The 24,615-nt window shown below is 45.9% G+C and overlaps 1 protein-coding gene across 2 annotated transcripts in view; it reads right to left on the reverse strand.

The window, feature by feature from the left end:
* The window catches only part of IQGAP1 (IQ motif containing GTPase activating protein 1), a 111,752-nt gene that overhangs the window by 55,189 nt on the left and 31,948 nt on the right, over positions 1 to 24,615 (reverse strand). For both annotated transcript variants that reach the window (XM_089310743.1, XM_008275315.4), the window contains exons 3-9: positions 16,578 to 16,734; positions 14,450 to 14,527; positions 9,511 to 9,587; positions 5,700 to 5,767; positions 4,564 to 4,677; positions 3,730 to 3,908; positions 2,359 to 2,443 (exon numbers count right to left, since the gene is read on the reverse strand). In XM_089310743.1, coding sequence (XP_089166869.1) covers positions 2,359 to 2,443; positions 3,730 to 3,908; positions 4,564 to 4,677; positions 5,700 to 5,767; positions 9,511 to 9,587; positions 14,450 to 14,527; positions 16,578 to 16,734 — 758 coding nt within the window. The remainder of the gene's footprint in view (positions 1 to 2,358; positions 2,444 to 3,729; positions 3,909 to 4,563; positions 4,678 to 5,699; positions 5,768 to 9,510; positions 9,588 to 14,449; positions 14,528 to 16,577; positions 16,735 to 24,615) is intronic.

A 24,615-nucleotide genomic window follows, 5' to 3' on the forward strand; every position in this document is an offset into this window, starting at 1 on the left:
CCAGGGAGCCTTCAAGGTGGTGGGGGACAGAAAACAAAATCAGTGTGGGCAACAACCAGACTGCCCCCGGGTAGGCCCTGCACAGTCTCAGGCTGTGTCTCTGAAAGAACCAGTCAAGTGTGTGTTTCCTAGAATCAAAAACGTGCTGATTAAATAAATGTGCAAACAAGAAAACGAACATTTACTAAGACTTATATTGCAAACATGGATAGAATATGTAAGTGCTTCCTCCCACTAAAACGTTATCGAACTCTACTTAACAAAAAATAAATAAAACCTTTTCCATTTTTAACTCTTTGGAGAGCAGCTTTCTTCGGGGGCAGTATTATTGCCTGTTGCTGGTTCTCGTGCCCTCAGCAAAGAATTTTATCAAGAATTACATTTAAAATAAGAAAGCCCCTGTATCTTTCTAGCACACAACTTTCCCTTGCCTCACACTTTCTCACAATTAGGAAAAGACCGTCCCTTTGCAGGGAGTTCTGCCTTATCCTCACCCTCTTCTCCATCTCAAGAATCCCAGTGAAGACTCGTGTACAGGGAAAACCTCCCGACACCACCAGCAGGAACCACCCTCTCTTCCTTTCATCCATGACTGCCCCTCACACACGTGGTACCTCGTTCTAGTGAATCTGAAACGATTCACTTGCTTAGCTACCTTCCCTACGACACTGAAGGTGTTTGAGGGAGTGGCCATTGCTTCTCTGACAACATGAGAACCACAAGAGAGCATGTTAAGAACACACACATACAGCTATTTCCTAGTACGTTTATAACTGACTCTCACGGCAAGGTAAAGCTATAAAGGTTATGAAATCCCAAATAATACAACAGAAAAAAAGTCCCTTAGTTTAGAACAGTGTTGGATGTGCTCTGTGCACAGGACCCATGCTGGACATTCTTCTCCACAGATAACAAAGCACGGGGACGTCGGTGTACGCCTGCAGGCTCAAGGCCTCACGCCGGCCCGGCACAAGGGGTCACCCAGCTTGAACGGAAGCACTGCACTGTTCAAACAGTCGCCATCCTAAGTGGGCTGGAGGTAACAACACACAGACTCCGGGTCAGGATGTAGAGTTCTGCGCCACACGGAGCTGGTGAAATCTTACAACTCTCTCCAGTCGTCAGACACTGAGAGATCAGGACCTCCAAGTGAATAACAAGGACACTGATTTCTGTTACCATTATCTTGAGCAAAACAAGATGAAGCCTAGCCTCAGGGGTTAAAATTAAACCTTTTGGTTCTTTGGGTGAGTCTAACTCTATGCCAGGAATTGTGAGGGTTTCAAAAGAAATAAACCACTTCTTTAAGGAGTTTATAAAGACATTGGAAAGGCAATACACAATTAAGTCCAGAATTGAATGGTTTTGCCTATAAACACTGTAGTACAGCTTAAAGACAAGGACAGCATTGTGAACCGAGATAGGCACCAAGGTGAGAACTGGGCTGACCTCGAATGAGGGGTGGTTTGGATCAGGTAAGAGATGAGGCAGGCAGGCCTTTCAGTGGGGACACAGCATGATGAACAGAGCATTCCTACTGAGTACTGGCTGAGTACTTACTAAACACAGGCAATTCACACATGTCATCACCTACCGCCTACCCCCCACTCTGACGTAGGGGCTCAATGTCACACAGTTGTTGACAGGACAGGAGCAGCAAGCCCAGGTCTACGCTACTTCCGAGCCAGACTCTTCCTGAGTCATGAAATGCACAGGAAGACATGGGGGACGGCTGGGTAAAGGAACTCCTGGAGAGCTGTGTGCATGACATAGTGCACAAAGAACCCCACCGGGCCAGGGACGTGGCAAGCAATAAAGGAGCCCACGTGGATTTGATGGCAGAGTGACAGAAAGAAAACGACACATTTGGAAGATTCACTTCTCATTGGTAAGCATGCTCATGTCAGAATTAACATTAAAACCCTCATTCTGTTTAAATACACAGTTCCAGGCTCCCGCTTACAAATGACAATAGAAGTTGCCTTTGAGTGGTAAGTGATTAACTTTTTTTGTGAATTTCTGGAGAGCCTGTATTTTTCTTTCAAAAGAAAATTGAAAATATAATGCTACTTTAAAAACAGGAAAATAAGCTTTTTATAAAAAAAAATGTATTACACACAGGGGAAAAAGCTGTAGCCAAACAGACCTGGAGAGAGGCCACTGCAGACGCAAGCGAGGGGGCAGTCCCAGGACACTGATGACAGAGCCAGAGGCACAGAACTCACAGACAGTAATAGGCAACAGTTCCCAAGCAAGTGCACCAACGTCTGAAGTAAACAAATGGCATCGCAAGTCCCAGACCAGGTCAACACGTTCTTCATGGTGTCCCCTGGGTGCCCACCTCAGGAACATACTTACTGTTAACTTTGTTTATATTGCCTTGAATCTCAGCTTGGGTGAGCAGCTCTTCATAAACGTCTCTTTCTCGCTCAGAGTTTTCTGTCTGAGGATGAGTGAAAATTATAGTTAGAGGCTGGCATTGTGGCGTAGCAGGTTAAGCTGCCACCTGTGATGCCAGCGTCCCTGCGGGCACTGGTGCGAGTCCCAGCTGCTCCTCCTCTGATCCAGCTCCCTGCCAATGCACCTGGGAATGCACCAGCAGATGGCCCAAGTGCTTGGGCCCCTGCACGCATGTGGAGACCAGGAAGAGATTCCCAGCTCCAGCTCTTGTGGCTGTGTGGGGAATGAACCAGCAGGTGGAAGACCTCTGTCTCCTTCTCTGCAACTCTGCCTTTCAAATAAAAAATAAATCCTTTAAAAGAATTTTTTAAAGTGTAACTAAATTAGCTCACACCTCTGAGAAAACCACATAAACCCACTTATGCTTTTCCCCAACCACAAGAGAACTTAAAGCAAGCCCTGGATGAACCCTGCCATGCTCACTTACAAGGCAGTAGGGCTCAGGGCCCTCGCCCTTGCAGTAGACCAGGCAGGAGTGGCACATACCCACTACCCAACTTAGAGCCTCCCATTAGCAATGCAGCCCACATCTGCTTGCCTGCAGTCCAATTTAGCACCTGCTTTAGGGGGCAAATAAGATAAGAGATACAAAGACTATTCTGAGGGCCAGCATTGTGGCACAGCAGGTGAAGCCACCGCTAGTCTCCCAAAGCAGAACAGTGTAAGTCCCAGCTGCTCAGCTTCAGATCCAGCTTCCTGCCAATGCATCTGAGAAAGCAGCAGGAAGGTCTCCCAAACAGGAGGCAAGGGCCCAAGTACTTGAGCCGTCTTCTGTTGCCTTCCTAGGAACATTAGCAGGGAGCTGGATCAGAAGCAGAGCAGCCAGGACTCGAACCAGCCCCCTGAGATGGACTGGCATTGACGCAAGTGCAGCTTAACTTTCTGCAACACAACACCAGCCCTGGACCGCAATTGTTAATGGTCACGTTCCAGAAGTTTATTTGCACAAAATCCAAGATGTAAAGGTCAAAATGGAATCTAACAACTATACGCCATGTAATTCCATGTACATGGGGTATTCCTAAAAAAATACCTACAACAGCAACCTGGTCAGTAGTTGCCTGGGGTCAGGGGTGGAGGGTGTATAGGTGACATTTTGGAATGGTGGTTAAATGACCATGCTTATTTGTCAAAACTCATCAAATAGTAAAGTGGGTAACTTTGCCATATGTAAATTCTCCCTTAATAAAACTGGCTTTTTACATGGGAATCACATCAAATAATGAAAGCATCTAAATCAGATAGAAAGAACAGATTTTCCACTTTTACCCTGTTTTTAGCATTTGTCATTTTGTCCTGCTTGGCCTGGTAGAGTATATCCTGGTAAGTGGAAGCCAAGGGCTCTTCAAGGTTTACAAGCATGGCATTGGGGTTTTTCAAAGCTGCAAACGTGTCAGCTGGAACTCTACGGTCAATAGCTTCATTAATGGCAATAACAGCAGCATGCACTAAAAAAAAAGAAAAAGAAAATGTATCAGAGCACAGAACACAGACCATGTAAAGGATACACACTACACACAAACGTGGCGCTGCACTGCAACCCTCATTCCAGACTGGGGCTGGCGGAACGGCTCCCTGGTCCCAGTGAGCTGAGTTTCTCCTTGTGATGCTCAAGGCTGCAGCTCTGCCTGCAACCTGTGCTGGGGACCTCACAGGGAAGGTCGACCTGAGAGCTTTGCAAGGAGCATCCCTATGGAGAGGTTCTCCTGCAGTTACCAAATACCACAAAAACACTCAAAAAGGCACTGAAATGTCGGTCTTACTTTCAAAATGCTTTCATTTTAACCCATTATGTCCCATCATCCTATATACAAGACACCTATGAAGACTTAAATTAGGCAATAAACATACCACTTACAGCAGCTTTGAAATAAATAGCATGCTCTTGAAATACTTGCAGAATTGAAAACGTGGGACTTAAGGGGTTAATCAAATATCACTTATTTCCAAATAATAATAACATAGAAGATAACAGCATTTAAAATGGTATCTATGTGCTTAAACTTGCCAGCAAAGCATATAAATGTTCAAGATCACCACTATGGCATTTATTTTTGGGAATGGTAGCAACAACCCCATCTGAGCCCACAGATGTCGTCTTACATGCCGCTTCATCCACTGAGAGTTCGTTGGCCAGGATGCCCCCAATCTTGCTGAAGGCAGGCATCTGGATCCCGTACTTCTCCAGCTCGATCTTCATGTTGTTGATTTCTTCTTCTACAGGAGAGAATTAACACCCAGCCAAGCCAGTTAAACACCATTCCACAACTTAGAAAAGGAAAAAGATTCCTCAACTACACAACAGGATGAAATGGCGTCCACGCCTAGGGTTGCTACAAGGACTTACGAGATACTAAGCGGGAAGAACCTGATATATCAAGTGCACTCAATAGACATTAACTATTATTGTTGCTGTTATTATCAAGGGCATCGAAAACAACTCTAAAGTGAGAAGGCCCTACAGGAAACAGTTTTCCAAAACTGCTCCTTATGGCATTTCCTGTCATGAACTTATGCACACAGCAGCTTGAGAGGGAGTTCAACAGCAAGTGAATCACAAACTGGTCGGTTATCTCAGTCTGTACAATCCAGATTGCTAGCTGCTACTCAACAATTTGGATTCTGAGGCAGAATGCCAAATGATAAAGAAAATGGCATGTAAGCTTTGGCCCTGGCCCCGAGCCTGGTGAACAACTTCCCTGGAAGGAAAGACGCCACCGATAAAGCTTTGCTACCATTTTTCACCTTCAGGCCTACAAAGTAATCAGCAGTTTGAAAGATCTCGTCTCTCTTACCCCTAACCAACACTACCCCACGGCCCCTTCCTCCATGTCTCTTCAAGTACCTGACTGCAAATGCACACAGAAACACCCACCCAAAGAAGTTTAAATAGTAAAATTGCTGGATTAGCATCCTCATATCACCTTACTCCCCACTCTCCCCCTTGCTTTGCCCACAACAGGTGCCTGCCACAGGGAAAAGAGAAAGATATTATTTCCAATTTACCTAAAAGAAAACAAACATAAAAAGAAAATCGCACCCGCATTGTCAGAGAACAGAACCCAAAATTCCAAGTTCAATGTCTTTTCCACCACACCAGAAACAAGTTATTAATATCTCTTTCATCGTTGTTGCTAGAGTATTTCCTTAAGCCCTAGTATTTCAACTGGTACAACTGACCCTCCAGGCTATTTCCACGTAAATTAAGCATTTCTCCTGCCACTTGAGTAACCCCTTACCTGTGAAGTCAACCTTTCCATATAGGTCTTGAATCTGAGGGGCCAGGCCGAGCTTGAACAGGTATAAGCTGGAAGACACAGACAGGAAGGTGAGCTGCCCCGCTCCACCCAGGTGCTGCCTTTATGGTCAGACAGCAAGCCTTACCGAACTGAATCACTGATGGACAAATTTAACCCAGATAACTTAAGGTTTTACAAACGAAACAAGTAAGCAAGCAAACAAAAACCTAATAGATTCAAAGCTCCATGAAGGCAGGGACAAGAAAGGTCTCACTAACCAATGTCTCCCCAGAGCCTAGTACATACTAAACTGTTTTCATAGAGGGATGTCTGAGCCACAGGCAGGCTGAGTGGCTTTTAAGGCCCTGGCATATCAAAGTCGATGGATGAGAAGAGAACTTCAGCAGGGCACTTTACTTAGCACGAGTAAGACACTGACAGCTTAGTAATGAGGGAAACATTTTTTTAAAAAAGAAACAAATTGGGGCTGGCACTGTGACGTATGCATAAAACCACCACCTGCAGTGCCGGCATCTATCCATATGGGTGCCAGTTCAAATCCTAGCTGCTCCACTTTCAATCTAGCTCTCTGCTGTGGCCTGGGAAAGCAGTGGAGGATGGTCCAAGTCCTTGGGCCCCTGCATGCACGTGGGAGACCAGGAGGAAGCTCCTGGCTCCTGGGTCGGCCTGGCTCAGCTCCAGCCATAGCAGCCATTTGGGGAGTAAATCAGTGGATGGAAGACCTCTCTCTCTCTCTCTCTCTCTCTCTGGCTCTGCCTCTCTAACTCTGCCTTTCAAATAAATAAATGAATCTTAATAAATAAACAAATCATAGAAGCTTAATAGAGTGGTCTACAGGTTTTGCAAATAATCTATAAACCTCAGTATCATCTAAATACAAACATGTATCATGCATATTACATTCATAGAACTGGTCAGAATTTAAACTGTATATAATAAACTCAAATGTACAATCTAAAACAAAACAAAAAAAGCACATCAAGAGTGCTTGAAACTCATGAGAAGTTGTAATCCGGACAGCTAACTGCTTTCTCACAGAAGCACAAGCATGCACTGCATGCACACAAGTAAGTGCCTATTTCAGTGTGCAACCCTCAGTATGGAACTGCTAACAGTTCCCCCTCAGAAGATGTGAATCTATTCCAAAGTTTTCCAACACAGAGTAATAACTTTCTAGACATACAACATGTCTCCTTATATATTTTTCCTACTACTATGCTCCATCCACCTGCATTCTAAATGACCAAGAATGCTTTTCTTCAGGAATTTTCCTCTTTAATTTCCATTTTGAAATAGGAAAGTGGTTGTCAAACTTGAAGAAAGTTCAGGAACAAGATCTCACAGCCCCAACCCAAGAAGAGTGAGTTAATGTTTAATGCCTCTCAGTGGTAATTAAAGGTGCTACAACGATATCGCTGGCTTCTATAAAAAGTAGAGGAGAGGGTAAGATGTGGGCATGATCCTTCCTTAATCCTTTTTAATTATTAGGTAGTTATCAGGAATATTTCAATGCAATACTGGAGCTATGAATAGAATCATAATGGCCACTTAGATCCTCTTACACAGAATCAAAAGTACTTACCCCCAAGTCTGAAACTTAACAAGTCCTAACCATAAATACCACTTTCCAATCTTCGCTCCTGTCTCCCATGCCTGCTCTTGTAAGTAGACTGTTAGTGCCTACAACGAGCCAGCCTGAAATCTAACATATTTTTATTCTCTTTTTTCCTATTTAAACTGTATATTGTAACAACGGGGAGAAGGAAGCTGTGTTAATCTATTTGGATTACAATTGTCTTGCTGCGTGAGTGTAACCTGGAAGTAAGTCCCTATGCAAATCTCAAAGTGATTAATAAAGACTCTCAAGCTTGGCAGTTGATTAAGGAAACAGAATCTAGTACAGGGCCACAGTCCCTTATCCGAATTCTTTGGGCCAGGTCTACAGAGCATTCACAAAACACACCGGTAAGCTCTGTGGCAGCATCCATACTTCCATACATCCATACATCCATAATTTTCTGCAGAAACACACAAATAATCATATAACTAAATAAAGAATCTAAATAACCTCAATTAATTCTTACCAGGTTCTGTCAACAAATGGATTTACATCCAACTTAAACTCAATTTCAGAGATTTTTAGGCTTTTCTTAATTTAGGATAAGAAATTAGAAATTAGTTCTTAGACTAACAAAACATAGGAAGTACACAGATCCTTTCAGAATAATGGAGAGCCAGGATCTTATCTGAGAGCAGAATGTTATCTACAAAAGCAATTCGGTCTGACTGAAGTACAGCCACTACAGCTGGAATAATGCCAGCTAGGACGGTAGGAAAGAAAAGGGAAAAGCAGAGAGGGAACGCGCAGGGAGATGAAGCTTCCGTCACTGCTGATGCCAGCAAGGAACCCGTCTCAAACACAGCTTCGTCTACGGTTGAAGAACAGGCTCTGAGCTGTTATAAACATTTCCCACATAGCACCAAACGGTGCCAACTCGCCCTTCAGGAGAGACACCGTGAAAGAAACCATGAATCTCCAACTAGAACACACTGCTCTGTGCATACACAAACTGCATATTCAGGAGGATGGGAAACAACAGGGGGCTTCCTCCCTTGTGGTTCTGAGCTGTCATTAGAAAGGCACAGTTAATTCTTCATCTCTGTTTTACAGAGAACTTGAGGAGCTGGGGCACAGGTTACACTGCAGAGTAGCAGCTACAGAATTAGCAGAGAAAAATACCCTTGGCACCCGGAGAGTTCAGATACAAGTTGTGAGTAAAGGCTTTGCACGGTTATCAACACACACAAACCTCACATAACACCAAGCCAATCACAACACTCAGAATTGACCGGCTTTGGGCTCAGACACATGCATCTGAAGTCGCTACATGCATTCTTGGTGTATTTCATACTAATTCTAGTAAAACCAAGGATCTAGCACATGTTTAATCAAAAAATTGGAGATAACAGGCTTCTTATAAATACATATGCATGCAATATCATTTATTAAGCACATGTACAGGATGCTATATAAAAAGAGCAGCCCAAAGAAATCTCATATTCATGTCCTTCTTACTTCTGCCATCTTCTCTATGACCATCAGGTAAGTCTGCTGAAATACGATGCACTGTTCTGTTCCTACAGGACACTACCACAGTGTGATCCTACGCCACTTCCTGCAGTGTGCTGTACTCCTACAGCATACTCATTCCCGCAGCACACTCCTATACGCTGCTCCCATGCCGCACTATGACGCTGTACTACAAGCTTCTCCTCCCAGCCTACCCCATGTCACCTCTTCAGACAGATCACCTTTCCTTCCCAAGTTAGTAACTTGTTGATTCTAAGAGCCAGGGATCCAAAACTAAGTCACTTTCCAAATTTACTATGCAATTAAGAAAAATATGTTCTTTAGTTCTGACTACCATATTTGTGTTGGTATAAAAATTGTTTAATGAGTGAATAAGCAGCTTAATAATGGTGAAGATTAAATAAGAGAGACTGCCCCCACGGGAAACGCATCATTCACAAACACTCGATCAATAATGAAACATTACACCATGTTTTTAGAACAAAATTATCCACTATTGTGGGAATAAATATATCCTTTCTTCCCTCGTCCCTAGAAAAACACAGCTGTTTCTCAATATTTTGTTAGGATAATAGCATTCTACCCTTTTGAAAATCCAAGTTAATGGAAAACCATTTTCATTCTTATACCATGAGCAAAAAGCTACATCATTGCGATGCTATTTCTAAATTGCCTATTTTACCATGAAAATCTCATTACCTGAGTGCATGGATACAGTAGATACATCTCGGCATGTTCTTTCGATCATAGATATCTGTAGTTTCCGGGTAAAAGATCTAGGGAGAAAAGAAGCAGTAAGGTATCCATCTACTGGATTCATCTGATCATTCACCAATAATACGAAAAAATCAAGGGAGGATTAGAAAACACTGTCAGCTTCAGCAAGTGACTTCCTTAGGCTGGAGAGGTACTTCATCTTAAGTACTACAAGGAATAAGATGCTACAATACAGAATGAAGAACACTACTTGGAAATATCCTACTTGGTCAACCCACTGAATCTCCATTAGGTAGGTGAAAGTGATATGACTTACGACACACCCAGACGCAGGCAAATGAAATCCAAGTGCCAGTCCAATTTAAATCACTGGCAAGTATATAAGGCTCTAAAGGACCATAACCTTCCTATACGCTATGCCTAAACTGAGGAATAACAATAAACTCTAAGTGCCTTAGTTTGTGCAAACTGTTCCAATGGAAAAACTATAAAATATTCAAATGTGCTCTAGAGCTTAGAGGAAGTGGGAAGAAGTCGTTAGAATAGAGGATGTACAGAGAATGTGGGAGATGGGTACTTTTTCTAGGTGGTACTGACCACCGTCAGTTACATGTGTTTAACTAAGGTTACTCCAACAAACCATACGCCACCTGAAGGCAGGGAATAGGTCTGTATATTGCTTACTGTATTATCTTCAGGGTCAAGCTAGGTCCATGGAAGCAGCTTGATATTTGATGAATGAGGTAAGACATAAATAGAGTAGGTGTAGACTCAGAACAGCCTTGAATTTCAAGACCTATTCTCACAATGATGTGACACCATTCAACTCAGTCTCTAACTTAGGGAAATAAGGGGTAACAGTGGCTGGGAGAAACCAAAGACTGAATAAGGAGGTGATCAAAAGAATGTATGTGAGCAATAAAGGCCAGACTAAGAATAGGCCAAAATCCTACACTACAGAAACAAGTGAATAGGGATAGCTACAGACAAAAGAAATACCGAGAACAAAACAGGATGGGGTGGGTCTTGGGGTGTAGCAGGTTCAGCCGCCACCTGGGATGCCTGGATCCCAAATCAGAGTGTCGGTTCAAGTCCTCACTGCTCTGCTTCCAATCCAGTTTCCTACTAATGCACCTGGGAAGGCAGCAGATGATGGCCCAAGTACTTGGGTTCCTGCCACCTATGTGGGAGACCATGATGGAGTTCCTGGCTCCTTGTTTCAGCCTGGCCCAGCACTGGTTGTTACAGGCATTTTGGGGAGTGAACCAGTGAATAAAAGATATCTCTCTCTCTTTCTTTCTCTCTCTCTCTCTCCCCCCCCCCTTTCAAATCAATCAATACATAAAATCTTTAAAAAAAAAAAAAAAAAGGAGTAGGACCATCATTACGGCTAAGCCACCACTTCTGACACTGGTGTCCCATGTTGGAGCACCAGTTTTGAGTCCCACAAGTTTCATTTCTGATCCAATTTCTTGTTAATGTCCCTGGGAAAGCAGCAGATGATTGCCCAAATACCTGGGCCCCTGCCACCCATCTGGGAGACCTGGATGGAGTTCTTGGCTTCTGGCTTTAGCCTGGCCCAGCCCACACTAACGGTCATTTGGGGAGTGAAGCAGAGGAAAGAAGGTATCTCTCATTCTCTCTGTTGCTCTGCCTTTCAAATAAGTAAATAAATCTTTTTTTAAAAAAAGTATTATCTTAGTTTTGGAGCTAAGGATAAAAACAGAGCTTTGTTTGTGTCTGGAGACACAACACAGAATATATTAGCTAACGAAGAGACGAACTGAAGAGGCAGGCTGGGAGGCTGTTTTAACAGTGGATGGCTAACAAATGAGAAGCCTTCAGGAACAACAGGATTTAGAAGTCCAAAGTACCTACAAGGTTTTGAGACCGGAAGACTGTGAAAATGACAACACAGTACTCTTTATTACAGAGGACAGGAAGTTCACTTGGGGAAAAGGCTGGTTTGGTTTGAGACATGAAAAAATTCTAGGTGACAGGAAGCTATCCAAGGGGAAACGCCCAATAGCCTACTGAAGCTCCTGTGTTTGTCTTATAGCAAAGACTTGCAGAATAACCGAGACCACGAGAATGGGAGAAAGTAGCTAAAACAAGGATTGCAAGGAAGGTAAACTAAAAAGTACAGAAAACTGCTAGTTAGGCAGATCACCAAAAATTTTTTTTAAATCAAAATAAAATATTTCAAGGAGAGGGTGGCTGGCAGTACCACTTATAGCAAGGTATCACTAAGAATAAGAACCAAAACCTTATTGTATTACGTTTTCTACAACTAGCCTGTAGGCACCATATAGAGATTAGGGAAGACGTCCAATGGAGCCCACATCAATATCTATATTTAAAGGGAGTGATGGATATAAAATAGGCTGAGTATCTTTCTCCTTAGTTCATATTGCTCAGGGGTCTTCTGGACCTGAATCGTGTGAGGGGGACATTTCAAGGCTGATGGACAGACCGTCACACTGTCCCTGCACGCCTGCAGGGATTCTACAGCTACTGAGATGTGGGCCAGGATTACATACTACTGTTAGTAAAAAAAAAAAAAAAAAAAGTAATAAAATAATGTCATTAAAAAGACATTTTGTAGTAACAGTCTTCTAGCAATAGCAAATATTAACAAAGCTCTTAGTACCACTCGGAAGGGGTTAAATCATCATTGCACACTGGCAATAAACTATATAAAAACAGGAACAAGAAGTTACAGGTACACAGACAAGCCAAGAAGCTGTAAGAACTGAACGGTCTGCACTTCCTGACATTAGTGGGACCTAATTCTCAAACATACCAGAGGCAAGGAAGAGAACGTCAGCACTCTGCTCTGAAAAAAAGAGGACAAAAGCTTATCTGCCACGAAGACTCAGCTCCAGATCTAACTCCACGGACACGCCTGTTACAATGAACGCAGAACTGCACTAAATACCAAATTTTCATTTCCCAGTGACTTAAGCCACGATTTGATATTCTGCACCTCATTTTTTCTAAAACTTCCTTTAGTTACAAGAATTTGGACTCTACAGGAAAGTATAAAATAGGAAAAAAAAAATCACTCTCTAATCTCATCACACAGAAATGAAAGCCCTATCTCCTTACAGAGTTTTCCTAAGAATACCCACTTTATTTTTACACAGAAGTAGTGACTTCAGCCAGAACACTAACTCTTATAACCTTCAGTGGATTCTCTGCCAATGAATATGCCAAAGACAGCGTCCTCTGTCTACCCGGGTTGATATTCTCTGTAATGGCACTAGTATTTAGCTGACTTGAACACAAGCAATACTCCTTGTAGTTTACTATCAAGTTGTTCTATCCTAAGCAATTCTGAAAAATCCTTATATAAACATCTTTTTTGGGTTTGTCTGCCCATTTTGAGGGGATTCCTAGAAGCAGGGACAGCGTTGTGGCATAGCAGGTAAAGCCGCCGCCTGTGACACCAGCATCCCATATGAGCACCAGTTTCAGTCCAATCCAGCTCTCTGCTAAAGCTTGGGAACACAGTGGAAGATGGCCCGAGTGCTTGGGCCCCTGCACCCACATGGGAGACCCAGATGGAGTTCTTGACTCCTGGCTTTGGCCTGGCCCAGCTCCAGCCATTGCAGCCTTCTGGGGAATGAACCAGAGGATGGAAGATCTCTCCCTCTGTGTCTCTCCCTCTCTTTAGAAACTTCTCTTTTAGCCGGCGCCGCAGCTCACTAGGCTAATCCTCCGCCTTGCGGCGCCGGCACACCAGGTTCTAGTCCCGGTCGGGGCATTGGATTCCGTCTCGGTTGCCCCTCTTCCAGGCCAGCTCTCTGCTGTGGCCCGGGAGTGCAGTGGAGGATGGCCCAAGTCCTTGGGCCCTGCACCCCATGGGAGACCAGGAGAAGCACCTGGCTCCTGCCGTCGGATCAGCGCGGTGCGCTGGCCACAGCGCGCCGGCCGCGGCGGCCATTGGAGGGTGAACCAATGGCAAAGGAAGACCTTTCTCTCTGTCTCTCTTTCACTGTCCACTCTGCCTGTCAAAAAAAACCTTGAATTTCAAAATAAATAAATAAATATTAAAAAAAAAAAGAAACTTCGACTTTCAAATAAATAAAATAAATTAGAGAGAGAGAGAGAAAGGGAAAGGGCGAGTGAAGACAACACCCACTCATCTAAGAGTGACAAAGCAGCAAGGCCTTTATGGATTCCAGGCAGGCCTGGGCGACCGGGTGTGGCTGCGAGCAGTTCTCAGTAAGCTCCTGAGGACGCCCACGCCTGTACCGAAGCCTCTACCATCACCAAGCACAGGTGGGGAGGGAAACACCACCCTATCACTCTACCACCTGAAACACAGAACGACCTTTCCCACTCCCTACGGGTGTCACTACTCTGAAGCTGAGGACGACATTTCTAAAATATTTCCTAAAGTCTAATTTTAAAGTAACAACGTAGTGACTAAATTAAAATCACTGAATTGTAGACTTTAAAAGTTGTGAATCTCAGTGTATATGAATTATTTCCTTAAAAAATTCTGTAGTATAAGTCTACTTTTTGAGGTAGAGAAAGTAAATATCATCATAGGGTATTTCTCTAGGAGGAGGTGAAAGAAACACGAAAGAAAAACTATTTCCTAAATCAAACAGAAGAAACAGACTGTAAGTATTAGAAAGAAAGAAAGAAAGAAAGAAAGAAAGAAAGAAAGAAAGAAAGAAAGAAAGAAAGAGAGAAAGAGAGAAAGAGAGAAAGAGAGAAAGAGAGAAAGAGAGAAAGAGAGAAAGAGAGAAAGAGAGAAAGAGAGAAAGAGAGAGAGAGAGAGAGAGAGAGAGAGAGAGAGAGGCAGGCAGGCAGTCAGCCAGTCACCAAAGACAGAATGATTTTACAGAACGAGAACGGTTTGGCCAGGACAGTCAGACGCAGCCAGCGCTGTGGGTATCAGGGAAGTTACCTTAGGCAACCCAATCTCATCCATGGCGTTCAGCCACTGGATCACGTTATCAGTGTGTCTGAAGTGCAGACCAGTGGCCTAGGGAAAGAAAAGACCATGAGGCACGGTTGGCTATGTTGAAGCAAATACCAAAGATTCTCCTTGCAAAAGTTCCCATGTGAGACCTCCAGGTCGCTCTACCCATCCCAACACCAACAAGTCAGCTCCTCTCACTCGTTTTCCACCTAGAGAATACTGCTGTGTGCAGTGAGCCAGCCTGGACGTGGCCTTCAGGGCTATCGGGGATTCGGGCCCCAGGCTGGCCGTCTCCAGGTGACACTCCTGGCTGTAGCACCTGCTTTCCATGACTGTGGTAGATTAAATGACATAATACACATAAAGCCCGGTGAGGTGCCTGTACAGCCGGAAACTACTCCGCAGGCTTTCATACTACATGGAGAAGATCCCCCTCTAAACCTCTATGCCTGCTGCTTGCTCCTAGGAAGGGCAGCGAGGCAGAACGTCCTTCCCAGTGTTGCTGCCGCCTGGCCTCTCCTTTCCCTTCTCACTACACTGCCTGCAACACAAGAGCTGCCATCAGAACAACTGCTTATTTAAAACTCAACATACAGGTTTTTGCTTTTTGATTGAGAAAACTTCTGTTTAGGATGTTAATTTTGGCTGAAGACTTACATCTTCCCTGTTTTCCCTTGAATTTAAACATAAAGCGTAAAAATCTCTTTTGCCGGCGCCGCGGCTCACTAGGCTAATCTTCCGCCTTGCAGCACCGGCACACTGGGTTCTAGTCCCGGTTGGGGCGCTGGATTCCGTCCCGGTTGCCCCTCTTCCAGGACAGCTCTCTGCTGTGGCCAGGGAGTGCAGTGGAGGATGGCCTAAGTGCTTGGGCCCTACACCCCATGGGAGACCAGGAGAAGCACCTGGTTCCTGCCGTCGGATCAGCGCGGTGCACTGGCCGCAGCGCGCCTGCCGTAGCGCCCCTGCCGTGGCAGCCATTGGAGGGTGAACCAACGGCAAAGGAAGACCTTTCTCTCTGTCTCTCTCTCTCACTGTCCACTCTGCTTGTCCAAAAAAAAAAAAAAAAAAAAATCTCTAAATCTCTTTTGAGACTGCAACCCTAGCTCACCCTGAGTTCTGGCCCCATCGCACACTCATCCCCTCTCTCACGTCTGCTCTGGGTTATGCAGCCCTGCACAATCTTCTGTTCTCATCCTGTGCCAACCGCGAGCGCCCTCCAGGAGACATGCAGACAACAGGACACAGGCCTCACCCTGGTCCACATCCTGACTCACCTCAGCAGTCTGCTTTCTCTGGGCACTGGGCCACAGGAATCAAACTCCTTCACCTGACTCTCAAACTGGATCACGTTTCCATTTTACCTTAAACTCCAACATCATGGGGTGGTATTTTTTTTTCCTCAAGCTGCTATTGCTTTCAATTTGCTAACAAATCTCAATGCTTAGGTAAAATCAGATTTACAGGGGGCCGGCACTGTGGCACAGTCGGTAAAGCTACCACCTGCAGTGCCGGCATCTATCCATATGGGCCCCAGTTCGAGACCCAGCTCCACTTCCAATCAGGGTCTCTGCTGTGGCCTGGGAAAGCAGTGGAAGATGGCCCACGTTCTAGGGCCCCTGCACCAGTGTGGGAGACCCGAAAGAAGCTCCTGGCTCCTGGCTTTGGATAGGCCCAGCTCTGGCCATTGCAGCCATTTGGGGAGTAAACCAGCAAACAGAAGATCTCTCTCTCTGCCTCTGCCTCTCTCTAACTCTGCCTATCAAATAAATAAATAAATATTTTTTTAAAAATCAGATTTACAGTAATAATTCCTCTAATCAATCCCTCTACTTTCTAAGAATGAAAAAGTTCATATAGAACCATGAAAACAACTAGATACACACAACTGTAAGAGTTCGACCAGAAACACAGTTAAAATTCTTCTACTGCTGTATTTTGCTGTTGCAGCGCAAGTATTTTCTTCATTCTATCAGGCATTTTTAAAGGCTATACCATTTTGCTGTAACAAAACACACCTCCACCTGTCTCTCAAGAACTCTCATAAGGAATAAAATACATGGAGCTTTTCTCCCCAGTTTACAGAAACCTGAGCACCAAGCAAGGAAGGACTCACCTTGTATCTGGTCTGCTCTCGATCGTAGATTTTTTTCAGGGACACCACTTTGGGAGAGAAGAAATTCCCCAGCTTGGCAAGGTACACGCCATTCCTCAGCCCCTCCTCCAGCTCTGTGGTGGGTGGCAGATCTTCCCCCAGGCACGCCTCCATCCACCTGCACGCAAGGAGAGGGCACGGAAAAGAGGCAGGAGGTCAGCACGGCTCCCTGGAGGCCTGGAGCTTCCTTTCCAGTCTCCCTGGAGCTGAAGCTGAGCACAGCAACAGGCAGCTCCACACAGAACCGTGCCCTGGCCCAGGCCCATCTCAGAGGCAGGGAACTCAGGAAAATTCCTGAGCACAAACATCACCTTCTCGCCCCTGCTCTCCTGGGCTGCACGATAGGGCCAGCTGGCTCCCCCGGCCCGGACTGCCCTGGGAGCCTCAGACCTTCCGTTCCTGCTCACGAGGAAAAACCATTTGTAACTGAAGCCACCATCTCAACTGCCCAAAAGCTTGAATTTGTTGCTGACCCTCTTTTCAGTTTCAGAACTCAAAATCCACAGGGAACGTCTAGGTTCAGGTTCTCAGCTTGCTTCAAGCTGCCTAAACAGTCAGTTCTCTCAAGTACCAAAAGACACTCCCAGGAAAAGAGTAAGTAGTGAATTCTTCAGTGTTTATTCTGAGGCATGGAAGAGGTCGTAACAAGGAAAGGAAAAGAAAACCGTACTCCACCCGCCTCCCCGCACGATCCCACCCCTCACCAGATTACAGGGAAGCCCACGATAAAACAAAGGAAGCTTCAGTTTCTATCCGCGGAGACGGAGGTAACGAACAATCACTCATGGCAGTGGTTTTTAGCCACTTTTTTATTTAAGATTTATTTATTTATTTGAAAGAGTTACACAGAGAGAGAAGGAGAGGTAGAGGTAGAGGTAGAGAGAGAGAGAGAGATAGGTCTTCCATCTGCTGGTTCACTCCCCAGCTGGCCAGTTGAAACTGGGCCAATCCAAAGCCAGGAGCCAGGAGCTTCTTCCAGGTCTCCCACAAGGTGCAGGGGCCTAAGGACTTGGGCCATCTTTACTGCTTTCCCAGGCCATAGCAGAGAGCTGGATTGGGAGAGAAGCAGCCGGGACTTGAACCGGCCCCCATATGGGATGCTGGCACCACAGGCGGTGGCTTTACCCACTATGCCACAGCACCGGCCCTGGCCACTTCTAAGACAGGGACTCGAACAGCTTAGGGAAACCACAGACCCTTCCCAGAAAAATGTTCACATCCTTAGACTTTACATTTTGCCTTAATTTCAGGGGCTTCATTTATTTTATAAACCCCAGATTAAGAACCTCTAATTTTTCCCCTCTTTTTACTTACTTAGAAAAACAGAGAGACAGACACAGCTCTCATCTACCGGTTCACTCCCCAAATGCCCATAACAGCCGGGGCTGGGCCAGACTCAAGCTGGGAGCCTAGAACTCCACCCAGGTCTCCCACATGGGTGGCAGGGACCAATTATTGAGGCTATCACCTGTTGTCTCCCAGAGTATACATCAGCAGGAAGATAGAACTGGGATCAGAGCCAGAAGTCAAACCCACATACTCTGATACAGATAGAGGGATCCCAAGTGGCATCTTAATGGCTGTGCCAAATGCCCTCCCCAAGAACTCCTAATTTAAAATTATTCCACTCATATTTTACAAAATTGATACTGTCCTCACATTTCAAACCACACCGGGGAACAAAATTCCCAAAACATTACATGTTGTCTGGTTTGTTTTACCAAAATGATAAATCTTTGAAACGTCAAATGAAAAAGTTCAAGATATGGCAGACTGCGGTAAAAACTAGATTTTAACTGTCACATGGAAACGAAACATTCAGGATGTTTACTGATGCACAGACTTTTGTTAAAGGCACATAAAACTAGAGGAAATATTTGAATATGCATATAAACAATCTCCATGAAAATTTCTTTTCTTTTTTTTTTTTTTTTTTTACAGGTAGAGTTATAGACAGTGAGAGAGAGAAAGGTCTTCCTTCCACTGGTTCACTCCCCAAATGGCCGCTACGGCCGGCACTGCGCTGATCCAAAGCCAGGAGCTGGGTGCTTCTTCCTGGTCTCCCATGCAGGTGCAGGGGCCCAAGCACCTGGGCCATCCTCCACTGCTCTCCCGGACTACAGCAGAGAGCTGGACTGGAAGAGGAGCAACCGGGACTAGAACCCAGCACTCATATGGGATGCCAGCGCTGCAGGCGGAGGATTAACCAAGTGAGCCATGGTGCCAGCCCTGAATATGCATATACACAATCTCCATGAAAATTTCTAAGAAAAAACATGAACATATCAGAAGAAATCTAAGTCAAATATCAGGTAAATGTATTTATAATCTCATTTTTGTTTTTATTTACTGCTTATAGTAATAAAATTGCTAGAAAATAAATCAGCATAAATATATCATCATTTTATAATTCATAATAAAATGTCTTGTTCCGGAAGCAGGTATTCAGCCTGCTGGTTAAGATGCCCATCTCCTGTCAAGGTGTCTGGGTTTCATTCCCAGCTCTGGCTCCTGACTGCAGCTTACTGTCTGTGAGGACCCTGGGAAGCAGCTGTGATGGCTCAATAATTGGGTACCTACCACCCCATGGGAGACCAGGATTGTGTTCTTGGTCCCTGGTTCTATCACCTGCTTAGCTCCAGCCATTGCAGGCATTAGAATCCAGGCTGCTCTGCTTCTGACCCAGCTCCCTGCTAACACACCTGAGAAATCAGCAGCAGATGGCTGCTTAGGCCTCTGCCACCCACAGGGCAGACCCCAAGGGAGCTCCTGGCTCGTGACTTCAGCCTGACATGGCCCTGGCACTTGCGGCCATTTGGGGAGTAAACTAGCAGATGGGAAAAATCTCTTTCTCTCTGTGCCCTCTGTCACTCTGCCTTTCAAATAAATAGCCTAAATCTAAAACAAAAAACAAGGGGAGCAGCCGGTGATGGCTCAAGGACTTGGGTCCCTGCCACCCACATGGGAGACCCAGATGGAGCTCCTGGCTCCTGGCTTCAGCCTGGCCCCGCCCTGGCTGTTGTGAGTATTTGGGAAGTTTAGGGAATCAACCAGTGGATGGGAGATCTCTCTCTCCCTCCCTCTCAAGTTAAAATTTCTTTTTCTTAAATAAGGAAAACAACAATTTTCCTACTTCTTTCAAGTTCTATAGAATAGTCCATCATCATTTTCAAATCTATTCTATCTCTAAAGTAAGCTCTATACGGACACACAGTAGGTACTGCTTCAAAAAGGCAGGATGGATCTATCAACAGACCAGAGAATTTTCTGTTCCCCACACCCAATGACAATAAGGTTCTCCATTGGTTTTCCTCCCTCAAATGGCGAGAAACGAATGGGTTTTCCAGAAGAGTCGCCATAGTAACTAAAGTAGATGCCCATTCACAACAGCTACAACATCAGAACTACACCCCTGGCAGAGCCTCAAGACCAGAAGGGCGATGCGGGGGAGACTCAGTGGCTGGTGTGGAAACAGCTGCCTTCCAAAGACTTGACTGCCGGGAGGAGAGGGGTAACATCATTCTGGCACACAGCTGCTGGCAACCCCAGTCTTCGGGGTCACAACCCAACGTGGGTTCCCATTAGCAGGGACAAACCCAACAACTACAGCCTCAGCCAAAAGTAGCTCAGTAGCAACTAATGGTTCAAAGAAAATTTATTTTCTTCTCAAAATGAGGTGCGCACACAGGAAGACTATACATAAAAGGGCAGGAGGTACTTTTGCCTTGCATCAGAGCCAGGTCCCAGGAGTACGTAGGGCCTCCTCTGCTCCAAGGTTACTAGATCAAAATCTTTGCCTTGCCTAGCGCCAATGCTATAAGACAGTCCCCATTAAAGGCTAAAGCAGGATGCAATTCTTTGCCTATCACACAAGGGTCAGGTCACAGAAAGGAAAACCAACTGTGATTTGGTGAAGGGGATAAGCAGAGGGAGAGCTAGCATAAATAGACTGCAGTCACCAAAGTGTTTCTGAACAACTGCCCTGGGGCGGGCTTATGGTGCTACATGGGATGCCTGCAACCCATATCAGAGCACCTGGTCAAGTCCCAGCTCTGCTTCTAATCCCAGCTTCCAGCTAATGTGTACCCCGGCAGGCAACAGACGACGGCTCACGTAGTTGGGTCTTGGCCACCCAAGTGGGAAATCAGGATTGAATTCTGCATTCCTGGCTCCTGGCCTGGTCCTGGCCTGGCTGTTGTGGGCATTTGGGGAGTGAACCAGCAGTTGGAAGCACTCTGTCACCTTGACAACCCGACTCCTGCCTTTCAAATAAATAAAAATAACTTTTAAAAAGCTGCTCAAAACCTAACTGCCCCTGATTTGAGAACCTGCTGCTCTGCTTCTGATCCAGCTCCCTGCTAATGGTCTGGGAAAGCAGTGGAAGAAGGCCCAAGTGCTTGGGTCCCTGCACCCATAGAGGAGACCTGGAAGAAACTCCCAGCTCCTAGCTTTGAACCAGTCCAGTTCTGGCCATTGGGGCCATTTGGTGAGTGAACTACTGCATAGAAGATCTTTCTCTGTCTCTTTTTTCTCTCTCTCTGTAACTCTGCCTTTCAAATACATCTTTTTTTCTTTTTTTTTTTTTTTAAGATGTATTTGAAAGGCAGAGTTACACAGAGAGGAGAGGCAGAGAGAGAGAGAGGTCTTCCATTCAATGGTTCACTTCCCAGTTGGCTGCAAGAGCCAGAGCTGTGCCAGTCCAAAGCCAGGAGCCAGGAGCTTCTTCTAGGTCTCCCACCCGGGTGCAGGGGCCCAAGGACTTGGGCCATCCTCTACTGCTTTCCCAGGCCATAGCAGAGAGCTGGATCGGAAGTGGAGCAGCCGGGTCTCGAACTGGCGTCCATATGGGATGCTGGCGCTTCAGGCCAGGGCGTTATAAACCCGCTGCACCACAGCACCAGCCCCTCAAATAAACAAATCTTAAAAAAAAAAAAAAAAAAAAAAAAAGAGAGAGAGAGAGAAAACTAACTGCCCTCCAAGTGACCAGTTGACCACACGTGCAGCTCCTCCTCCAGTCCAGGCTGTTTCACAGGGGACAATCACCAGGTTTGTTAAGAGTTAGTTAGATCAGGATTGAACTGCTGTGGAAAAGTCAGGTGCCACATGACTGTAATTTCTACTGCTGGCAGAAGTTTGGATTCCACTCCAATTCCAAGAAGATAACAAACCCTCCTTTCAGTCTTCCACAGCCCACAAGAGACTCCCCCTCAGCCAGTCAATCAAAGGGCCAGGAACCTAATGCACTTTGAAGGCAAATATGTTTTTTATTTTTGTTTTAATATAATACATGCCCATTGAAGAAAATTACTGAACATTTCAAAATTTTATAAATATTTCCATGTTTTTATATCACTCTGAAGACTTTAAATTACATAAAAATTCTACTAAGTGATTAACCATTCACCCATTTGGATATTTATGTCAGTTCTATATGTTTTCAACCATTAAATACCACTGTAAGGAATATCTCTGTGCATACTGTTCTTCTGAATTTAAAATTCATTCCTTAGAAGTCCTTTAGTATAACTCCAAAATCATAAACATTTGATTGCCCACAAGCCTACTCAGAGCTTACAGTTACATGCACAATGCACAATGACCTTTTACACAGAAGACTGAGGCCTGCCCAAGGTCACCAGCCACTGTGGCAAAGGCAGAAGAACAAGGCTGACTCGAGACTCCTCCTCACTCCACCGCTGCTCCAGCCAGGGCAAACTCAGATGTTCCACGGGAGAAAAGGTTTAACTTTCCCCACACTCTGTCCATTCACTGGTGAGTTTCTGGCATTTCGGCTTAACTGTTAACCCACCAGTGATTCTCAACTCAGACACCAAACTCCCTTACGATGTACTGAGAAATAAACTCACGCACAAGAGAAACAAGCACTGGCGCAGACGGCTTGCTGCAAGCCCTCAGGGGAACACTGCCCAGGTCACGGTCACAGAGCCTCGAGGCGGAAGGTCCATGAGAGAGCTTCTCGTCCACCTCAAGTCCTGCATCTCCTCCCCACCTCGATGCCGGAAGACCCCCGAAACACCCATGCCAAATCACGCACAGGCAGAGACTGGACACGGACGCTGCTGGGAAGCCGAAACCTCATGGTCCCCATCTCACTCCTGGATGCCAGCGCCCGTCCTCCACAGCACATGGGCACCGAGGCTGCCTCTGGAGCAAGGGGACACTGCAGCAAAGGTATACCATGACCAGGCCGGCGCCACGGCTCACTAGGCTAATCCTCCGCCTTGTGGCGCCAGCACACCGGGTTCTAGTCCTGGTCAGGGCGCCGGATTCTGTCCCGGTTGCCCCTCTTCCAGGACAGCTCTCTGCTGTGGCCAGGGAGTGCAGTGGAGGATGGCCCAAGTGCTTGGGCCCTGCACCCCATGGGAGACCAGGAGAAGCACCTGGCTCCTGCCATCAGATCAGCGCAGTGCGCCGGCCGCAGTGGCCATTGGAGGGTGAACCAACGGCAAAGGAAGACCTTTCTCTCTGTCTCTCTCTCTCACTGTCCACTCTGCCTGTCAAAAAAAAAAACAAACCATGATCAGCACTGGCCACGGCTAGGCCTGGGTTTGTATCCACAGCCTGGCACTGCTCCAGACAGCAGCCTCTTCTCTGTTGCTGAGGATTAAAGACAGCGAGTGCAGAGCAAAGCCAGTGCCAGACGGGCAATCAGAGCATCCTTCCTCTGTCCCCTGAGGATGAGTCACACACACTGACACTTCCCTAAGTAAACTGATCTCAGTTCCTCCAAGCATTCCTCAGAAAAAGAGTAACAGGGACCCGCAGAAGTCGCGTACCCAGTAAAGTCACCGCCTGTGACAGGGCATCCCATAGAAGCACTGATTTGTGTCCTGGCTGCTCCACTTCTGATCCAGCTCCTTGCTAATGGCCTGGGAAAAGCAGATGTCCCAAGCACTTGGGCCCCTGCCAGCACATGGGAGACCTGGAAGAAGCTCCTGGCTTCAGCCCAGCCCAACCCTGGTCACCGCAGCCATTTGGGGAGTGAACCATCAGAGAGATGTAAGCTAGCTCCTTCCCTTTCTCTCTTTCTGTGTCTCTGTCTCTCCTCTCTCTGTAACTCTTACTCTCAAATAAATAAGCAAATCTTAAAAAAAAAAAAAAAAAAAGGCAAGCATAAGAATAGCACTCGCCCACAGAATGCTGTGAGGACCAGAGGTTGAGAGGTGTGACACAGGAAGTGCGAGGAGCAGCGCCTGGCGCAGGGCTCGGGACATCCCCCAGTGTCACCTCAGCCTGACACGACTCCCCGCCCCTCACACCTGTCTCATTCGTCTCTGAACGTTCTCCCACCGGACGCCAGGTTCCAGGTATGGTCTGACCAGCCAGGAAGGGAAAGGGACAGTCACCTTCTTCATCCTGACCACAAAGCAAGCTTCAGATTAAATTCTCTAATTACACTTTTCCAATCAACAAAAGCTCTTATTTCCTCCTAAAGGCAGAGCTGCTAAGTCTTCTCTCTACAATCCCATACTAAAAGCACTCTTCGCACCCATGTCCGCTTCACTCATTCACGTTAGACTCAGCTGACCGTCCCCAAGGTCTACGTTACCTAGAACAGTAATTTCTCTTCCAGCTTTACAACGTCCATAAACATTAATGGGACTTTACAGAATGAAGAGGAGTTTACCAAATGGACAAGGCACAGGCGGCCTGTGAAACACGGTGTGTGGTGGCTCAGCCCAGCACCGCCACTGCAGGAACGCGGTGCCAGGGAGTGCTGGGAGGGGAGGGCGGGCAGGTGAGCAAGCTGCACAGTGTAAGGCCTTGTCCCACCAAGAAACCTTCAGTTCATCCTATCCCAGGGAGCAATGAAGGATGCTCTGATCAGAAAATCACTCTGGCAACAACGTGGGGGGTCTTTCAGATTTTCTTCAATAGCAAACAAGTGAATTAAATAGCTAATAAGTAACTTGAAGGGGAAAAGTGTCCAGAGAATAGCATACCAAATGATGACATCAGCACACCCTACATGTGATCA

This window comes from Oryctolagus cuniculus, chromosome 12 (assembly GCF_051225735.1).
Source record: "Oryctolagus cuniculus isolate XC-2025 breed Fujian yellow rabbit chromosome 12, ASM5122573v1, whole genome shotgun sequence".
Classification (NCBI taxonomy): Eukaryota; Metazoa; Chordata; class Mammalia; order Lagomorpha; family Leporidae; genus Oryctolagus; species Oryctolagus cuniculus.